Source organism: Nerophis ophidion, linkage group LG10 (assembly GCF_033978795.1).
Source record: "Nerophis ophidion isolate RoL-2023_Sa linkage group LG10, RoL_Noph_v1.0, whole genome shotgun sequence".
Classification (NCBI taxonomy): Eukaryota; Metazoa; Chordata; class Actinopteri; order Syngnathiformes; family Syngnathidae; genus Nerophis; species Nerophis ophidion.
This window is the reverse complement of record NC_084620.1, coordinates 33,915,880-33,936,785: the sequence shown is the minus strand read 5'-3', so window position 1 is coordinate 33,936,785 and position 20,906 is coordinate 33,915,880. Positions and strand designations below refer to the sequence as shown.

Genomic DNA, 20,906 nt, shown 5'->3' with positions numbered 1-20,906 from the left:
GAAACGTAAACAATAGGCAACAAAGTAGAACTGATCCGCCTATAATATTTTGCATTATTTTGCTTTCTAACTAACTGAAAGACAAGCAAATGGAAAACTTACAACCTCCTAGCAGAGGTAATAATAAAAAACACTTTAATGTAGTTGTCAATGTTGATTGTAAGATATACGTATTAAAAAGGATTTAAACATACAAAAATTATTTAATGTAGCAATAAATGTAGTAATTTTATTCTGTTTTGTTTTCGCAACTTACAATTTTTAGGTTAATTGATCTGAAGGAAAACATTTTACTTGCATTGTTTTACGCAGTATAAAAAATACATTCTCCATTGCACCGAATCATCATTCAAAACAAGCGGTTTCATTTTAATGCACACTCCAGTTCTGTACATAACTGATGATGAATTGAATTTGTTGTAAAATTACATAAAAAAACAAAACAAAAAAAAACATCGTCACATCTCTAACGGGCAAACAGTCATCACAGAAATGTATAATTTTTGACACACCTTTGAGATAGTCTAAACTTGCTGCCGTGTAAAAATAAGCAACCTTTGTCAGTCATCTTGGAAGCGAATGTGCTTGTGGGCCTCCTTGGCTCGAGCCATTATGATCTTCTCTGCTTTGGATATGAGCTGAAATTAAAGTGTAGGGTTTAATGAGAGTATCGGGGCGGCCGTGTCATGCAATCTCACCTTCTCTATGCCCCTCTTCTTATCCCTGGGACGATTCAGTTTGCCCTGACGATCCACCAGGATCTTCTGCCAGTACCTTTGCTCGTGGTCACCTTTGACCCCAATCCACATTTGTGACATGTCAACAAATTTCTATGGGAAGAAATGTGTAGAGACTCTGCAGAATCCCACCTGAGAGGATCTCCAGATGCCAGCTGTGCTCTTTCTGCAGATCAGCCCCGACATTGCTGACAGCCTGAGCGTCCTCTGGGCTGCGGAAGCGCACAAAGCCCTCGGCGTCACCCTCCAGGATGTCCACATATACTACGGGGGAGATTTTGGAAAGAGTATCCTACATGGAGGACAAATGTCAGCAAAGCCAATGAGCATAAAAAATAACTTGTCATAGAGCCATGTGAGGCATATATTTACTCAGCTGCAGAGAGTGTAAATGGCTTGGGAAGTTATATGGTCATCAATGAGTGAGATCGGCCAATATTAATTAAATGTAGTAACTGTGAATTTTTCATTGTATTTATGGTGATTGCTAATGGTAAATGGGTTGTACTTGTATGGTGCTTTTCTACCCCTTTTTAAAGGAGCCCAAAGCACTTTGACAGTATTTCCACATTCGCTCATTCACAAACTGATGGCGGGAGCTGCCAAGCAAGGCGCTTACCAGGACCCATCAGGAGCAAGAGTGAAGTGTCTTGCTCAAGGACACAACGAACGTGACTAGGATGGTAGAAGGTGGGGATTGAACCAGTAATCCTCAGATTGCTGGCACAGCCACTCTACCAACTTCGCCACGCCGTCCCTTAATGACAGATTAACAAAACCAAAACAATATTGAAAACTACTTCCTTATGCTATATCCTTACATACATTTCATACAATAGTTTGAACAAAATAACTCAATAACTAAACAAAAATAATATGCTTTGTGCCCTCCAAGCTTGTAAACATTAACACAAACAACAAAAAAGACTTATAAACAATTAGAATATCGTCCCAGTCCCTCTAGTATCGATCATATACAGATAACCCCTATGGGATCGACACCACCAATTTATGGATCAATCTGGCTTCACCTTACATGTTGTGTACTGACTGACAAAGCTGACACACCAACAGTTGCTGTTGTGTTATCTTCTCTCTAGACTATTGTTAATTTCCCGTTAATGTCTGCTTACTTTTTGCTGCAATGTGGTTACATCTACACTTCTGCAAGTTTATTAAGAACTTAGCTATCATATCTGACAGCATGCCCGCTCCTTGCCTGCTGTCAATGTGTAAAATGTTTAGCAATGGCAATCACATACTTTTTCACAAAAATTAGCCCATACTAATCAATGGCCGATCGATCAGCACATTCCTAATACATTTTTAAATACAAGACACCATGGCTTGAAGTGCAATCTACCTTAATCATCATCCTCCCTGGAAGCGCCTTCTTGTCAGTAATCTTTATGATGACACCACTTGTGAACTGGGGACCCCGACTCACAACCTCCACTGTAAGAAACACAATAAATGCAATTTTACTGCCATATTCCAATTGGTGGAAATGGAATTACAGCTGTTGCGTGAGGGCACACTTGTTTCGCTCTGGGTTTCACCACCCCCTTCCGTCCCTGTGCTGCACTCCTGGCCGTCCAGCTGTGTCATGCACTTTTTCAGGGATGACATGCTGCACTTTTGGAGCTTCAGGTACTCCACTTTGAGGTCAAGCCATGCTTTCCTAACAAAACAAAACCGAAGAAAGCCTTTTGTACCTTTGTGACACAGCATTACGTTATGTAGCTCATACAGGCTCGTACTTGGACAAGACTCTCAATGGGATGACCTCCTCTTCGATTTTCAGCTTCTCCTTATGTTTCTTTTTACGCTTGCGCTTCACTTTGACCAGTGAATCTTCTTGGTTTTCTTTGCTGTCCTCCACACCTCTCTCCCCTTCCACATGAGCATCTGTGAAGCATCAAATTGATTTAATTTTTTTTTTACTGAATGTACTAGGGCTGGAAGATTATATGATCGTGATTAATTTGAGTTCGATCACGCTGATCAGCTGTTAGCATATTTCCTCAATCAAATATGGCGGAAATGTTAGCAGTCCCCACAGTAGTAAAGAATAGGGAAGCAACAAGGCTTGATATTAACCTGCACGAGACAATCCACCTTTATTGACCGTGATCATATATATATATAAGATGTCCAATAATGGCTTTTTTGCCGATATCCGATATTCCGATATTGTCCAACTCTTAATTACCGATTCCGATATCAACCGATACCGATATATACAGTCTTGGAATTAACATATTATTATGCCTAGCGGGGGGTGTATATTGAAGCATCCCGGAAGAGTTAGTGCTGCAAGGGTTCTGGGTACCGTACTTTTCGGAGTATAAGTCGCTCAGGAGTATAAGTCACACCTGCCGAAAATACATAACAAAGAATGAAACAAACATAAGTCGCACTGGAGTATAAGGCTCATTTTTTTGGGAAATGTATTTGATAAAACCCAACACCAAGAATAGACATTTGAAAATCAATTTAAAATAGATAAAGAATAGTGAACAACAGGCTGAATAAGTGTACGTTATATGACGCATAAATAACCAACTGAGAATGTGCCTGCTATGTTAACGTAAGATATTATGGTAAGAGTCATTCAAATAACTATAACATATAGAACATGCTATACGTTTACCGAACAATCTGTCAGTTTTAATGCTAAATCCCATGAAATCTTATAACTTTAGTTTCTTACGTGAATGAGCAAAATATTTGATATTTTATGGTAATGTGTTAATAATTTCACACATAAGTCGCTCCTGAGTTTAAGTCGCACCCCTGGCCAAACTATGAAAAAAACTGCGACTTATAGTCCGAAAAATACGGTATTTCTCCTGTTGTGTTTATGTTGTGTTACAGTGCAGATGTTTTCCCGAAATGTGTTTGTCATTCTTGTTTGGTGTGGGTTCACAGTGTGGCGCATATTTGTAACAGTCTTAAAGTTGCTTATACGGCCACCCTCAGTGTGACCTGTATGGCTGTTGACCAAGTAAGCCTTGCATTAACTTGTGTGTGTTAAAAGCCGTAGATATTATGTGACTGGGCCGACACGCAGTGCCTTTAAGGTTTATTGGCGCTCTGTACTTCTCCCTAAATCCGTGTACACAGCAGCATTTTAAAAAGTCACACATTTTACTTTTTGAAACAGATACCGATAATTTTGAAACAGATACCGACAATTTCCGACATTACATTTTAAAGCATTTATCGGCCGATAATATTATATTGTGTGTGTGTGTGTATATATATATATATATATATATAGTTTTTTTTATTTTTTTTATTTTATTGTAAACAATTTTTAAAATGAACTCACTGCTGTCCGAGACGTCGTCATCTTTTTTCCTCATTTTTGAAGGCACTTCTGTTTCCGATTCATCCGCTGAGTGTGAACGTGGTCTTTTTTTCTCTGAAATTTCACCAGCATCTGAACACTGACTCTTCTTCTTAATGTGCTGCTGATCTGTCAACTCAGCTTCCATCGGCAGCACCGGGGCGGTTTCAGCTGGCGTCTCCACCTTCTTTTTTTTCTTCTTGCGCTTTTTCTTTTCCTCCTCGCCTCCACCTGCAGATATGACGTGAGAAAATCGGGAAACTTGCTTTCTCTGGACGACTAAGCAGTCCTACCTTGATGCGGATTGTCTGTAGGTTGATGGATAAACTTCTTATTTAACGTCTTGGGGAAAATTCCAGGCTTTCTTGGCGCATCTTCAGGAGGGTTGTTCAGCATCTTTATTGAAACTTTTGTCAGTTGTCTTGTCTTAAATCAAATGTTAGTGAGGAAAACATGAAATGATCACCTCGATGGCTTTATTTGCTTGTTCGGACGTCTCAAACTCCACAAAGGCGAAACCTTTGGAGTGGCCAGTGGTTTTATACCTCGGAATGCTCACGTAAAGAACGCTTCCGCATTTAGAGAAGACCTTTTCGATCCAGCTATGAGTCACATCCTTGGGTAGAAGTTCCTTATTAAAAAAAAGGGGGATATTACACAAGGATAATAATACAGAATTAAAATATTTCAGACCTTTGCAAGGCATTGATTTAAACTATGATATTGTATATCACATTGTTATAAGCTATAATATCACAACACATTTTTTTAATCTAAAAACAAAAATGACATTTTTTAGGAACATCCATCCATCCATCCATTTTCTACCGCTCATTCCCTTTTGGGTCGCGGGGGGCGCTGGCGCCTATCTCAGCTACAATCGGGCGGAAGGCGGGGTACAAGTCGCCACCTCATCGCAGGGCCAACACAGATAGACAGACAACATTTAAACTCACATTCACACACTAGGGCCAATTTAGTGTTGCCAATCAACTTATCCCCAGGTGCATGTCTTTGGAAGTGGGAGGAAGCCGGAGTACCCGGAGGGAACCCACGCATTCACGGGGAGAACATGCAAACTCCACACAGAAAGATCCCGAGCCTGGATTTGAACACCGGACTGCAGGACCTTCGTATTGTGAGGCAGACGCACTAATCCCTCTGCCACCGTGAAGCAGAACACTATAAAAATAATGATTACAAATGGAACACTATAAAAATAATGATTACAAATGACCATAAAATAATCTGATAATATTAGGGTAACAATTCAAATAGTGTACAAGATATAAAACATGCATAAACATATTGCAAAAAAACCAAACATAAAACAATAATGAATGTTGAAAAACAATAGGCAATAGATCAATAGGCAATAGATCAGGGGTCGGCAACCTTCACCATTCAAAGAGCCATTTTGGCCCGTTTCACAAATTAAAAGAATGACAAACACATTTCTCTGGAGAAAATCCGCACTGTAACACATTATGAACGCAACATAATTTATACCCAGAATGCTATGCATCCATGACTCTTTCAGGCTATATTATACACCCCGCTTGCACCAAAACCCGCTCTCCCCCTCCCTTCCGTGCGTTGGTTGAGGTGGGCGGGGGTGTATAATATAGTTAGGAACAGTCATGGATGCAAAGGATTCTGAGTATTTGTTGTGTTGCCTTTATGTTGTGTTACTGCGAGGCTGTTCTCCCGAAATGTGTTTATCATTCTTGTTTGGTGTGGGTTCACAGTGTGGTGCATATTAGTAAGAGTGTTAAAGTTATTTATATCACAACCTTCAGTGCACTCTGTGTCACCCAGTATGCCTTGCAGTCGTGGACGTCTATCTTCGGAAGCCACATACAATATGTTACTGGACTGGAAAGATGTCTGTACATGTTGTAGAAGGCGTTAAAGGCAATGGCTTCATGGCATGCCCTTATTACTGTTATATGGTTGCGGCTCCCATTGTCTTCTTTATATTGTGAAACGCGTCAAAATGTAGAGGGCGCTAGAAGTAAAGCCATCATGGCGCGCCCTCAATATTGTTTTCCGAGTGAAAATCGAAGAATGTTGACCCCAGGTGATGTCCGGAAGAGGCTCCGAGAACCGGAATCCCCCCGTAACAAATGGGGGGGTCGGCGATTGTGCAGCTGAGCCACATCAGAGTGGCCAAAAAGCCGCATGCGGATCCGGAGCCGCGGGTTGACGACCCCTGCCCTAGATTGTTAAAATACATATGGCGTTGGGGGCGTGGTTAGGAGCGCTGGGGGGTCGGGGTCACCGTTATCAGTCACCGTTGTCATCGTATAATTTGCTATGACACCCATGTGCAGCTGGGATAGGCTCCAGCACCCCCCGGGATCCCAAAAGGGACAAGCGGTAGAATATAGATGGATGGATATGTTTTTCTTTTAAAAGGCTCAAAAAATGTATATATACATTTAAAAACAAATCTGTGTTATTATTAATTAGTATTAGAATACATTTTATATTATATTATTTTGCTATATCTTTTTGTACAACGTAATCTGTGTAGAATTTTTCATGTGTCTAGAGCAGGCGTGTCAAAACTTTTTGAAGTGGGGGCCGCAATGGCCTAAAAAAAATTGCAGACTAAATTTTTTTTTTTAAATAATGTAAAGTAACGAACTATATATATAATTGGAATATTAGTAGTATGTAATATTTTTACCTCTAACTTGTTTACTTCTGTAACAACCTTAACGTTTTGTAAACAATCAGAAACATCAAGCAGATAAAATGCACTAAACATGGATGAGTGTGGAGAGTGTTTTGTATTTGTCTCATAATGCATTGAAGTGGATTTGAATGGGTATGATTTTGGATTATGAATGGTGTTTGAATTTTTTTTTAGAAGATCCTTTAAGTTCAGGTTGTGTTATGTGTGACCATGTGGGTTGACTTTTTTTGCAGTTTATTTGCGGCAGGAGTGGGAAAAGTTGTTTGGATTGGGTCATTTAAGTAATTTCTGTGCTATGCATGGTTCAGATCCTGGGCATTGACCTGATTTACTCCCATTGACCACAAGATTGTAGCTAATTATGGCATTATATTTCTGTCTTACTGTTGAGGTCGCAATGACAGATTTTAAGGACAGAAAAGTATGTTTTGCAAGTACAGACACAGAAAATAAATTAAACTCACGCAAAAAATATTTTTTGAGCGAATATAAATGTATTTTGTGCACAATAAAAGTGTTTGCTATTATCCATATTAACGTTCAACAATTATAGTGCTATCTGCAGTCCGATGGATGCGCTCTCTCGCTGCCCCCTCTAGTCCGTTCTCTCAACCTCATCCTTCTGCACATTCAACTTTTTTCCTACACTCACTCAGAGTTCTGCTCTGCGCTAATGCACGTTTAGACACACAGTGTAATACTTAGATGGGGTTGCAAAATTCCGGGAATATTCAAAGTTGAAAACTTTCCATAAAAATTAACGGGAATTAATGGGAAATTATCGGGAATAAAGATTGAATGCAACAGGCTAGATCTTGCAGCATGATTATTAGCTAAAACAACCTGATTTAATGCAAATTCTGTAGAATTTCAACCCTTCACTGTGCATTCTTCCATCACATGCACAGATAATTCCCAGCATGCTACACACTACAGCAGAGCTATTGAGGCCACACTAGTATTTGAGCCCAAGGACTTCATCCAGTCAGGTAAATTTTGATTATATTACTAGGGTAAATATATTTTATCTATGGTTCATCCATCCATCTGTGGTATGCAAGTTTAATAGAGGTGTATTTGCTTGTTACCGTATTACTAGACTACTCCAGCAGACTTCCACTCAAGCTAGCTATCTGTTCCTGTACTTATTTAATGACTTTGGGGCCAATATCTCTAGCTAGCTAGGTTTATGTACCACCACAGTCTCATACTGTAACGAAAATATTTCTATGTTAAATCCCATTAATTTATGCTAACAACGTTTGCGATCCGAATTTACCTTCTGTCATTCGTAAATTTCAACTAGCAAATACTAAATCAAAACGTGTAGTATACTCTGCCTTCTGTTCTGCTAGCCATTCTGTTGTCGTACAAGAACGTAGGTTATAGTTTGATTTAGCATGCTGATTGAGTGTTAATTTATTAATCTACCCTATTTCTATTCATTTGTCCATCAGTAAAATAATTTTAAAGACTACTCCAGTTGTTTATCTGACTATTTATATCTGTGTGTGGGATTGCATTAGAGTTTTAAAAGAATAAAAAAATACAAACAGAATAATGCCACGTACACCATCTGATGTGTGGAGACATTTCACCCCAACCAATGAAGCCGGAAAGGCTGTGTACATTTGCAAATACTGTGCACAGAGTTATGTCAAATATGCCACAAAGATGCAGCAACATATAGACAAGTGTCCAATAATATATAATTATTGTAATTTCATTGAACATTGAATAATCAAAAAATGGTCAATATTTCCAAACTTCCCGACTTTAACTTCCCGTAGTAAATTCACGGAAAGTTTAAAGAAATTTACGGGAAACTTTAAACCCCTTTGAAACCCTATACTTGGATCAAAAAGACAACCAATCAGAACTGGATAAATGTACTCTGATTTGCTGCCTCTTTCCAAGGACCCTGCCCATGCAGTTGAGGGAGTGTGGGTCATATAGAGAGTACTCCAGTCCCAGCTGGAGCGATTTTATTTGGGACGGACTAGTTTTTGCAAATCGCAACACCTCCTGGTTGTGTCACGTGTTCACATTATACATTTATAATATCTCTTTTTCTTTGCGTGAGTTTAATTTATTTCCAACACAAATATAAAGGCACATCTAATTTGCGGGAAATAGACAGTCAGATAATCAAAATTAAACTGGAGATACCTTGCAGGCCTGATTCCTGATCAAACACGTGACATCTCGCAGGCCAATTGGAAGACGCCGATGGACTGCACTTGGCCCCCAGGTTGTAGTTAGGACAGCCTAATATCGAGACTTTTAGTGTTTCTTACTTTATTAATAACAACCAGCAACAAATACAGCATATTTTGCTGGTGTTATTATAGATTGTTCTCTTTTTGGATAGTCCACTTCTGTCCCTCAATGTCCCGAACGAATAGGAAGCTGACGTCACATTTGCTTTGCGCTGGTGCTCTAGTTGGACTTTCTATATTTAAAAGCTGCTATTGTCCCCTTAATAATTGCAAATTTTGTAGAGTGCAGGTATATCTGGGGTAGATTAAAGTGACGTCCAATTTGCAGACATGCTGACCGAGTCCAGACAATCCCCTCATGTTCACGGCATCACAACATCCGGTTTTGGCAGCGCTATTTATTATCTGATATCAAAGTTTTTTTTCGCCCGCCATATTTTTTGTGTATTATTAGTCAATGGTGTGCATATATATATTAGTGATGTGCGAGTCATGAACAAATCATTCAAAACCAGCAGGTTTTTTTTTTTTACTAAATCAGCACTCAAAGGTTGTCGTTGCCATGAACTTGTTAAGAGAATAAACCATGTAATATGCAATCGATTTTTCCCATGTTAGTCTAATTGCGTTTTTATAAACGTATTAGTCCAATAGAAACAGCAAAAATATGTTTATTGGTTCAAATCAACTCTCCTTTCTACTTCCTGCCCGAGCTGAATCACTCGCTGTGTCAGTTTGTCGCTTATTGCTATGGGTGCTTGACGACGACTCACTAAATCATAGATATTGAGTCAACAAACTACAAAGTGAACAACGGGCCTCACTGAATCATCGTTCTTCAATGAACGATTTTTAACGATGATTTACTGACACTCACTCACCGGTTATTTGGGGTAGGACCATCAACGTTTCCTCTATGTTATAGCCACTTATTGCATTTATTATTGCACCATTAAAATTTCATTGTAATGTTGCACTATTGTTCAGGTTGTTTTTTGCATTTAGTTTTTATTTTGTCCAGACAATTAATTTGTATACTTTTATATATATATGTGTCCACAATTGTATGTGTATGATGTATCAACCCATCACTGACAATTAGGTGGGTTATGGATGTCTTTATTGCAGTGTCCTGTAACACGTAGAGCACATTGAATGGTGGTGAGTCCACTTTGGTTACGGGAATATCTCTCAAATATCTTAGAGCATTTCCTTCGGTATTAACCAGCAACAGGCGCTATTGCACCACCTCTGCCTCACATATGATAGATAAACTTGTATTTTTCCACAATGGCAATATAGTGACCTCATTCAAATTGCAGAGAGAGACGTGAGGAGTGGTTGGCGAAAACTACAACACTGTAAACTATTGAGACTGTGAATATAATTAACTGTGAATTCGAGCTGCTGTTTATCAAGATGTATACCTTTAATTGCTTTCACAAATGTAGGATCAATACGGGTACCTATAAAGATGTGAAGCATTAACTTTTGTGGGTGTTAATAAATGGGATTACTTGTTCCTGTACTAGTCTAAACGTATGACTGTTGACGGCAAGATTTGTGCAGTCGCCTATCATGTGCAACGTCCTGCACATGCGGGCTGTGATGAGTGAATCGGGTGAACCGAGAGATTCTGCACATGCGCTCTGTGATAGGTGAATCAAGTGAGGGCGAGCCTTTAATGTGCAGTAACCATCTGCGAGCTTTTGCACATGCATTTTGTATTGAGTGAAACAAGTGAATCGATTCACTGTGGTGACCGTTTACCATCACTACTATATATATATATATATATATATATATATATATATATATATATATATATACAATCCCGTTTCCATATGAGTTGGGAAATTGTGTTAGATGTAAATATAAACGGAATACAATGATTTGCAAATCCTTATGAACCCATATTCAATTGAATGCACTACAAAGACAAGATATTTGATGTTCAAACTCATAAACCTTTTTTTTTTTTTTCAAATAATAATTGATTTAGAATTTCATGGCTGCAACACATGTAAAAGTAGTTGGGAAAGGGCATGTTCACCACTGTGTTACATTACCTTTTCTTTTAACAACACTCAATAAACGTTTGGGAACTGAGGAAACTAATTGTTGAAGCTTTGAAAATTGAATTATTTCCCATTCTTGTTTTACGTAGAGCTTCAGTCGTTCAACAATCCGGGGTCTCCGCTGTCGTATTATACGCTTCATAATGCGCCACACATTTTCCATGAGCGACAGGTCTGGACTGCAGGCGGGCCAGGAAAGTACTCAAACTCTTTTTTTACAAAGCCACGCTGTTGTAACAATTGTCTTGCTGAAATAAGCAGGGGCGCCCATGATAACGTTGCTTGGATGACAACATAGTATGCTGCTCCAAAACCTGTATGGACCTTTCAGCATTAATGGTGCCTTCACAGATGTGTAAGTAACCCATGCCTTGGGCACTAATGCACCCCCATACCATCACAGACGCTGCCTTTTGAACTTTGTGCTTATAACAATCCGATTGGTTATTTTCCTTTGTTCTGAAGGACACCACGTACTCTGTTTCCAAATATAATTTGAAATGTGGACTCGTCAAACCACAGAACACCTTTCCACTTTGCATCAGTCCATCTTAGGTGAGCTCGGGCCCAGCCAAGCTTGCGGCGTTTCAGGATATTGTTGATAAATGGGTTTGGCTTTGCATAATAGAGTTTTAACTTGCACTTACAGATGAAGCGACCAACTGTAGTTACTGACAGTGGTTTTATGAAGTGTTCCTGAGCCCATGTGGTGATATCCTTTACACACTGATGTCGGTTTTTGATGCTGTACCGCCTGAGGGGTCAAACGTCCGTAATATCATCGCTTACGTTCAGTGATTTCTCCAGATTCTCTGAACTTTTTGATGATTTTACGGACCGTAGATGGTAAAATCCCTAAATTGCTTGCAATAGCTTGTTGAGAAATGTTGTTCTAAAACTGTACGACAATTTGCTCACAAAGTGGTGACCCTCACCCCATCTTTGTTTGTGAATTACTTAATATATCATGGAAGCTGCTTTTATACCCAATCATGGCACCCAGCTGTTCCCAATTAGCATGCACACATGTGGGATGTTCCATATAAGTGTTTGATGAGCATTCCTCAACTTTATCAGTATTTATTGCCACCTTTCCAAACTTTTTTGTCAGGTGTTGCTGGCATCAATTTCTAAAGGTAATGATTATTAGCAAAAAAAAAAAAGTTTATCAGTTTGAACATCAAATATGTTGTCTTTGTAGTATATTCAACTGAATATGGGTTGAAAATGATTTGCAAATCACAGTATTCCGTTTATATTTACATCTAACACAATTTCCTAACTCATATGGAAATAGGGTTTGTATATCCAGTCATACTGTAACAACCTGCTGGTTGTAATGTCTTATGTTTGTGTGGTTTTGATTGGAGTCCATTGATCGCCAATTAGCTTTCGGTGCCTGAAAGCTGATTGTCGGATAATGAGGAAGTGTTGTGTGCTTGAGGAAGCACATGTTTGCACGCAAGGTAACACCTGTTAGAACTGGGCTGGTTGTGAACACGAGATTGGCAAAACAAAGCTAAAAATAGCGTCAGACTTTTGACTTCTACTGGAGACCACAATACATTTACTTCAATTTGTTTTCATGTAAAAAAACAACAACACTGATTTTCAAATTGTGGCGGTGCGCCACCATCAGTTACATTTAGGGGAAAACCCCGACACATACATAAATAATACAAAATACAGACTGTACTATACATTTACCACATAGACGGTGCGGCTGTCGACGTCTTTCGATACATTTCCAATCGGTTGCTGCCGTCTTACTTTATCACCCTCTAAATTGACCTGAAAAAAAATAAGAACAAAGATATTGTTTTACCACAGCCCATTTAGGCAATAAGTAACAGTGCTTCTTCATACAAATATCTGGGGCATGTATTCACTCCCCTGCAGAAAGTATAAGGCATCTATAAAGAGTATGGTCTTTATGATGTGTTTTTTTTATGTGGTTTTATATAGCACTTACCACTTACTCATATTTTCATTCTACATATATGTATTATAAATAGAATTTTACAGAGAATTTAATTAAGTAAATCTCCAATCATAAGCAGTCATTTTACTTAACTGCTCTCTAAGTTAACAAAAAATGCTGAACTAAAAAAAGGACCTTTTTACCACAGCCAGGCAAGACTGCAAATTATAGTATTTCCTCACATAGCTGTCCGGAAATTAATACTTACGCCACCGCAAAAATCTATCAGGGGTAAGGTCTGTGCTAGGCTTTTTTTTTTTTTTTTACAACAACGTTATAACTATATTATGTTTTCCTTCTACATATAAGTATTGATAACTGAACTGTACGTGTAATTGTAGACGACAACACCGCCAGTGCCATCTCCCTGAGCACCTGCTCCCCCCAGAGCTGCATCCTCAGTCCACTGCTGTTCACATTGATGACCCATTACTGCTGCACCAGGTTCACTACTAACAAAATTGTGAAGTATGCGGACGACACAACAGTAGTAGGCCTCATTTGTGACAACAACAACATGCAATACAAGGAAGAGGTGAAACATCTGGTTGACTGGTGCAGAACCAACAACCTGGTCCTGAACGTTGACAAGACCAAGGAGATCCTCGTCGCTTCAGGAAGAACCAGTCCAGCCACGCTCCACTCTTCATCAACAGCACAGCAGTGGAGATGGTAAGCAGCACCAAGTTCCAGGGGGTGCAGATAACTGACAATATGACCTGGTTCCTTCACACCGGAGCTCTTGTAAAAAGAGATCACCAGCGCATGCACTTTTTGCGTCTGATGAAAAGAGCATAGCTCCCTCCCCCCATTCTACAGAGGCACTATAGAGAGCCTACTGGCCAACTGTATCTCTGTCTGGACTGGAGCCTGCAATAGCTCAGACTGGATGTCTCTGCCGAGAGTGGCGAGGACAGCAAAAAATATCATCAGAACTCCTCTTCCTCCTATCCAGGAGACTGCAAAAATCCGCTGCCTGACCAGGGCTTAGAAAATCCGTAGAGACTCCTCCCACCCCCACCAAGGACCGTTTTCACTGCTGGACTCTAGAAGGAGGTTCCGCAGCCTCCGTAGCAGCACCTCCAGGTTCTGTAACAGCTTCTACCCTACGGCCATAAGACTCTCGAACGCATCAAAAAATCCCCTCAATTCCCCCCAAAAACGGATTTACTTGCCGGAATATAAAGAAAAATATAACATATATACATAAACGTGGATGCATATGCAAAAGTGCAATATATTTATCCGTACAGTAATCTATTTATTTATATCGGCACCTTATTGTTTTTTTTTAATCCTACACTACAACGAGCTAATGTAACAAAATGTCATTCTTAGCTATACTGTGAAGTTCAAATGTAGAGGCAGGGATTTGTGTTTCAATTGTCACCTGGGATAGTGGATGTGGCTACATGTGTGTGTGGGCGGAGTCTGTGTGGGACTAAATGATTGCTGAATGAATAACACCTGCACCTGTCTGTGAATTGTTTGGCTTGTATGGAGAGAGTGTGAATCTGGGTGCTGTTACTTCTGTTGACCACACAAGGACCACAAATCATCTGAATGTAATGTATTGTATTTATACTCAAAGGGAAAATAAATCAACCTCAAACAGCAGTAATGACTCCATGTTGCATCCTTGTACCCAGCGTGTCAGACAGAGTAGGGCTGGGCGATATATCGATATATACGATATATACGATATATCGCAGGTTTGTCTCTGTGCGATATAGAAAATGACTATATCGTAATATTCGAGTATACGTTGTCATGCAAGACTTTTAGCTGCGGGCATTACACTTCAGGCTCTCCTCGCTCTTTCCTGTGTCTCCTCACAGACAAGCAGGCGCACATTCTTACATACGTCACAAACTGTCACGTCATACGTCACATACACGCCCTCGCAGAGCAGAGAGGTACCGGCGTGGCTAACGTTAGCTGCTAACGTAGCCGTACGAGAGAAAGATGGTGCAGATCTGGTAACAAATGAAGGAAGACTTAATTCCCAATAAAAACAGCCGGATTTCTATCGTCTGGCGGTGGTTTGGCTTCAAGTGGGAATATGTCGAACAGACATTCGTAATTTGTCAAGTGTGGGGGACAAAAGCGTTGTTATAAAAAGTAGTATTACTGCTAATATGTAGCATTATTTGTAAAGTCACTCGCTAGAGAATGAAGAGAATTTCATAACCTTACTAAAATACCACATAGTGAAGGACGAATACTATTCAGTCTACCCCAGGGCAGCTGTGGCTACTGATGTAGCTTACCACCACCAGGTGTGAATGAATGATGAGTCCAAGTTCTCTGAGAGCGCTTTGAGTGTTTAGAAAAGCGTGATATAAATCTTTTTTTTTTTTTTAAATTTGATTTCCAATCATGCAGCTCATTTTTATTTGACACTTAAAATCAATCAATCAATCAATGTTTATTTATATAGCCCTAAATCACAAATGTCTCAAAGGACTGTACAATGTCTCTGACAATCTTGCAATTTATGTTTTGGAAATGACTTGAATGTTTATGCCACTGCTTAATAACTTTAATAAATACACTTTTGGTCAATTGACTTAGTTGTGATTTCCCTCTCTGCATGAAAGTTTAAAAGTAGCATATATTAATGCAGTATGAATAAGAATGTTTTAATGTTTATACATAGAATCCTCATACCGCTGTGATTATATGCATCAAGTGTTCATTCAACGCCAAGGCAAAATATCATAATATATATCGTATATCGCGATATGGCCTAAAAATATTGCGATATTAAAAAAAAGGCAATATCGCCCAGCCCTAAGACTGAGCCCTGCTTTCCACTCTTAATGACGAATTAGTTTCTGATAGTCACACAACAGGAAGTCTAGGTCTAAGTCTGTAGTCTAAATTTGGTAAGCCTCCAATCGGAAGCACTAACATTATTAATTAAACCACACGTTTCTCACCTAAGACTGTCATGTACAGTAAGTATCCCCAGACTTTTCTGTACATTACCTGAACCACAGATGAGTTTTTCAGTGCCCTGGCGATAAGCTTGGTGTCAGTAGTCAGTTTCTTCATGCGATTGAAGCTCGCCAGCACACAAATGTCTACGTCTATGACAAATATAAGACGTTACCGGGTGACAAAAACTATCATTTATAATGCATATCGTGGATTGTGCGCGACTTACATCCGTCTTCTGCCTTATCGATGAGCTTTTTCAGGAAACGGTCCTTATTTAAATTGGCGTCTCCGAACCAAAACTCCACTTGTTTCTTCACCTCGCCGAGGAGCTGCTTGACCCTGGATCTTTTTTTCTTGTCGGTCTCCTTTGTCTTCTTACTTCTGGGCTCTGCTAAGCCATCAGCATCTCTCTCAGTGTCGCCCATTGTACACCAAATAGACAGACTCCCTTAGATGGGAAATTATGTTGTTTGGGACTACGCGGGCTTGGCGTTTTTTAAAAACACAGTAGTCACTGCCCACTATAAATTTATAACAATAAAAGATACATAATCGATAGAATGATAAACACAACCTACCCAATTTAAGTAAATAAAGGGTGTCGTTAAAAAAGTAACATGAAAAACTTCGGAGTTGCGCTGATAACAGCCAACTTAATAGTCATCTGATAGATGTAACATCGTCGCAGGACATAACGTCATACATATGCGTCAGCCGAGTGAGCGACGTCCGGTATGGATTTCAAAATTAAAGTAAAGACCGGAACCCTGGCGTGTGATCAGCAAATGTCTATAAAACGTAATATACGGTACTATTTTGTGCAAGACAATAATGTTGTTTCAATGTCATTGACTATATATATATATATATATATATATATATATATATATATATATATATATATATATATATATATATATATATATATATATATATATATATATATATATAAATAAATATAAATATATATATATATATATATATATATATATAAATATGTATATATATATATATATATATATATATATATATAAATATATATATATATATATATATATATATATATATATATATATATATATATATATATATATTTCTTTCTGTGTGGAGTTTGCATGTTCTCCCCGTGAATGCGTGGGTTTCCGCCGGGTATTCCGGCTTCCTCCTACTTCCAAAGACATGCACCTGGGAATAGGTTTATTGGCAACACTAAATTGGCCCTAGTGTGTGAATGTGAGTGTGAGTGTTGTCTGTCTATCTGTGTTTGCCCTGCGATGAGGTGGCGACTTGTCCAGGGTGTACACCGCCTTCCGCCCGATTGTAGCTGAGATAGGCGCCAGCGCCCCCCGCCACCCCAAAAAAGGGAATAAGCGGTAGAAAATGGATGGTTATATATATACATACATATATATATATATATATATATATATATATATATATATATATATATATATATATATATATATATATACATACATACATATATATAAATATATATTTATATATATATATATATATATATATATATATATTAGTTAAATATTGAAATGATTAACACAATATTGAAATCATTAAATTATTTAACAAATAAATGTACGTTTGCATTAAATTAATTAGTAACACATTGAAGTAATTATTGGAATATGGATGTCTTAAATATGGTCCAATTGGTCCAATTCGACCCACCATGAAAAGCGACTAAAACTTGTTCAGTTCTATTATGGCAGCTCAGACAAAACTGAAAATGATAGTGAACCAAACCAAACATTAAAAAACACAATAATGCAATTTCTTTATGATCAAAGGGTGGCTATTTTGAAAAAACTAGAATATAAAACCTGGGATGAGGTGGCGACTTGTCCAGGGTATAGGCCACCTTCCGCCCGAATGCAGCTGAGATAGGCTCCAGCGATAAATTAGAGGAATTCTCATCAAACACTTATTTGTAACATCCCACAGTTGTGCAGGGTAATTGTGAACAGGTGGGTGCTATGATTGGGTATAAAAATAGCTTCCGTGAAATGCTCAGTCATTCACAAACAAGGACGGGGTGAAGGTCACCACTCTGTGAACAAATGTGTGAGCAAATTGTCAAACAGTTTAAGAACAACGCTTCTCAAAGTGCAATTGTAAGAAATTTAGGGATTTCAACATCTACGGACCATAATATCATCAAAAGGTTAAGAGAATCTGGAGAAATCACTGAACATAAGCGATGATATAACGGACTTCCGTTCCCTCAGACGGTACTGCATCAAAAAACGACATCAGTGTGTAAAGGATATCACCACATGGGCTCAGGAACACTTCAGAAAACCACTGTCAGTAACTACAGTTTGTCGCTACATCTCTAAGTGCAAGTTAAAACTACTATGCAAAGCCAAAGCCATTTATCAACAACACCCAGAAACGCCACCGGCTTCTCTGGGCCAGAGATCATCTAAGATGGACTGATACAAAGTGGAAAAGTGTTCTGTGGTCTGACGAGTCCACATTTCAAATTGTTTTTTGGAAACAATGAAAGTCGTGTCATCCGGACCAAAGAGGAAAATAACCATCAGGACTTTTCTAGGTGCAAAGTTCAAAAGCCAGCATCTGTGATGGTATGGGGGTGCATTATAGTGCCCAAGGCATGTGTAACTTACACATCTGTGAAGGCACCATTAATGCTGAAAGGTACGTACAGGTTTTGGAGCAACATTTCAGACTCCTCCATGATTTCTAAGTGGGAGAACTTGCAAAATAGCAGGGTGTTCAAATACTTATTTTATTGACTATATATATATATATATATATATATATATATATATATATATATATATATATATATATATATATATATGTATATGTATATATACATACTTAGAAATCATGGAGGAGTCTGAAATGTTCACGGTAGTTGCATGTCCATTGTTTGAGAGATAACCTAAAAAGAAAAATCCAGAAATCACAATCTATGATTTTTTAACAATTTATTTGAGTGATACAGCTGAAAATAAGTATTTGAACATTGCCGGTGTGATGTTTTCCTGTTTCGCCTCTGCTTTCAAACCACTAGGGCACAGCAGAGCCTCACCCCACAAATTAGGCTCTAAAGGACACTTGGTTCCATCACTTTTGATGTGGTGGAAGTTAATGGTTTTATATGTTCTGTTGTTTGTGACACATACATATTCGTATCCTCCCCGTTCAGAAATTACTGTGTTCAACAACGCATAAAATGAAATAAAACATGTAATTAAGGCAAATTAATACATTCTTAAATACATACAGGAGTAAAAAAGTGACAGAAAGATTGTGCAAATGTAGGATATAGACTACGCAATAACTTTATGATTGGTGAATGGATTTCAGGATAAATTATATGATATATGTTTTTTGTAAACACCATGGGGCTATATGTCAACTTTCTAAAGTTAATTTATTGAGTTCTGTGTTCAATCAGTTCCACACCGTTACTTCATATATTAATATGCTCAAGATTTTAAACAATGTGCAAGCAAAATGTTTTTTCTTTTTAATTTCTGAGGATCTCTACATTGTTCTTGGGTTGTCTTTTCTCCATTTAGCAAACAACATTATTTTAATTTTGCTAATGTTCAAAGATTTTTTTACAACACCTCTTTGTTTATGTTAATGTGATCGTATTCATTAGATTCTGTGACTTTTCACATCAACAAAATGCACCATAGCAATGCCTGCAATTAAAACCAGCTTTAAGTCATTTATGACCATTCATATGAACATAGGTTCCACTATTTTGGTTCAGTATTGACCCTTAAGTTACACCAGAAACTATAAATCCAAAGAGTGTGTAAGTTTAATGTTTTTTATTTAAATACTTTCATTTGCTATAAAACAAAAAAATATGCATTAAAATCAAAGTTTAACGAATAAAATCTGCAATATCCATCCCACTACTTAAAGTTCCCAAAAAATAAAATCAGAAAGACATAAAGTTGGGACAGGCCAACATAAAATACAATGAATAGAAGAATGAATTACAAAAAGCCAAACATGGGCAACATTTTATGGAGGGTAAAATGGGACATACTATATGCCGCAGGGCATATAGTATGCGCCTGCCTTGTATTACTGCCGGGTCAAACTCGCTTCCCAAAATAATTAGCGCATGCTTAGTATTACCGCCTGGTCAAACTCGTGACACTTCCCCTGTCATCATTTTCAAAATGGAGGAGGCTGGTTCCGGCCTGGCGGGCTGGTCCTTGGGTGGTCTGGTGGCTGGGGTTGGATGGGGGTGCCTGGATGGGTACTGGGGTGCGGGTGGGACTGCGGGCGCCGGCCTTGGGTTGGGCGGGGGTCTGTCCCTCTCGTGGGAGGTTGGGCGGGGGGTTGCGCCCGGGGGGCTTGGGGGCTTGCCGCTGTCGGGCGGGGGTCGGCTCGTGCCCCTCTGGCCTCGGGTCTCCTCGGGCTTCCTCCTTCCCCTGGGGCGCGGGGCGGGGTCTGCCCTGGATCGCCCTGCGCTGCGGCTGTGCGGGGCTGCCTGGTGCTGGGTTGGGGGGGCTGCTTGCCTCCCTTGTGGGGGCCCCGGCGGTGCTGCCCGGCTGCCCTGCATTAGGCCCCCTCCTGTGTTTGTTACGCCCTTATTTTTTTATGAATTATATTTTGTATCTATTTTTTTTTCTTAATTTATTTTATTTAATCTTATTTTTTTTATGATTTATTTTATATATGGGTGCGTATGTATGTGTGTATGTTTGTACATTGTGTATTTGTATGTGTATGTGTTTGTGTTTATACATGTATGTATATGTTAATGTGTATATGTATGTGTATGTATATGTATGTACAGTATATGTGTGTATATGTGTTTATGCACGTATGTGTGTATGTATGTGTGTGTATGTATATATATGTGTGTATGTATGCATGTA

General features: G+C 38.8%; 1 protein-coding gene across 1 annotated transcript; it reads right to left on the bottom strand.

Moving 5' to 3' along the window:
• Positions 1-342: 342 nt before the first annotated feature.
• On the bottom strand, positions 343-16,729 carry larp7 (La ribonucleoprotein 7, transcriptional regulator). Its single transcript, XM_061913554.1, has 12 exons — positions 16,238-16,729; positions 16,060-16,160; positions 12,795-12,878; positions 4,556-4,720; positions 4,383-4,485; positions 4,072-4,320; positions 2,498-2,645; positions 2,276-2,418; positions 2,101-2,192; positions 870-1,029; positions 699-790; positions 343-638 (listed from the first exon to the last, which is right to left on the bottom strand). The coding sequence occupies exons 1-12, from the start codon at positions 16,434-16,436 to the stop codon at positions 561-563; spliced, it is 1,614 nt and encodes a 537-aa protein (XP_061769538.1). The 5' UTR covers positions 16,437-16,729; the 3' UTR covers positions 343-560.
• Positions 16,730-20,906: the final 4,177 nt, after the last annotated feature.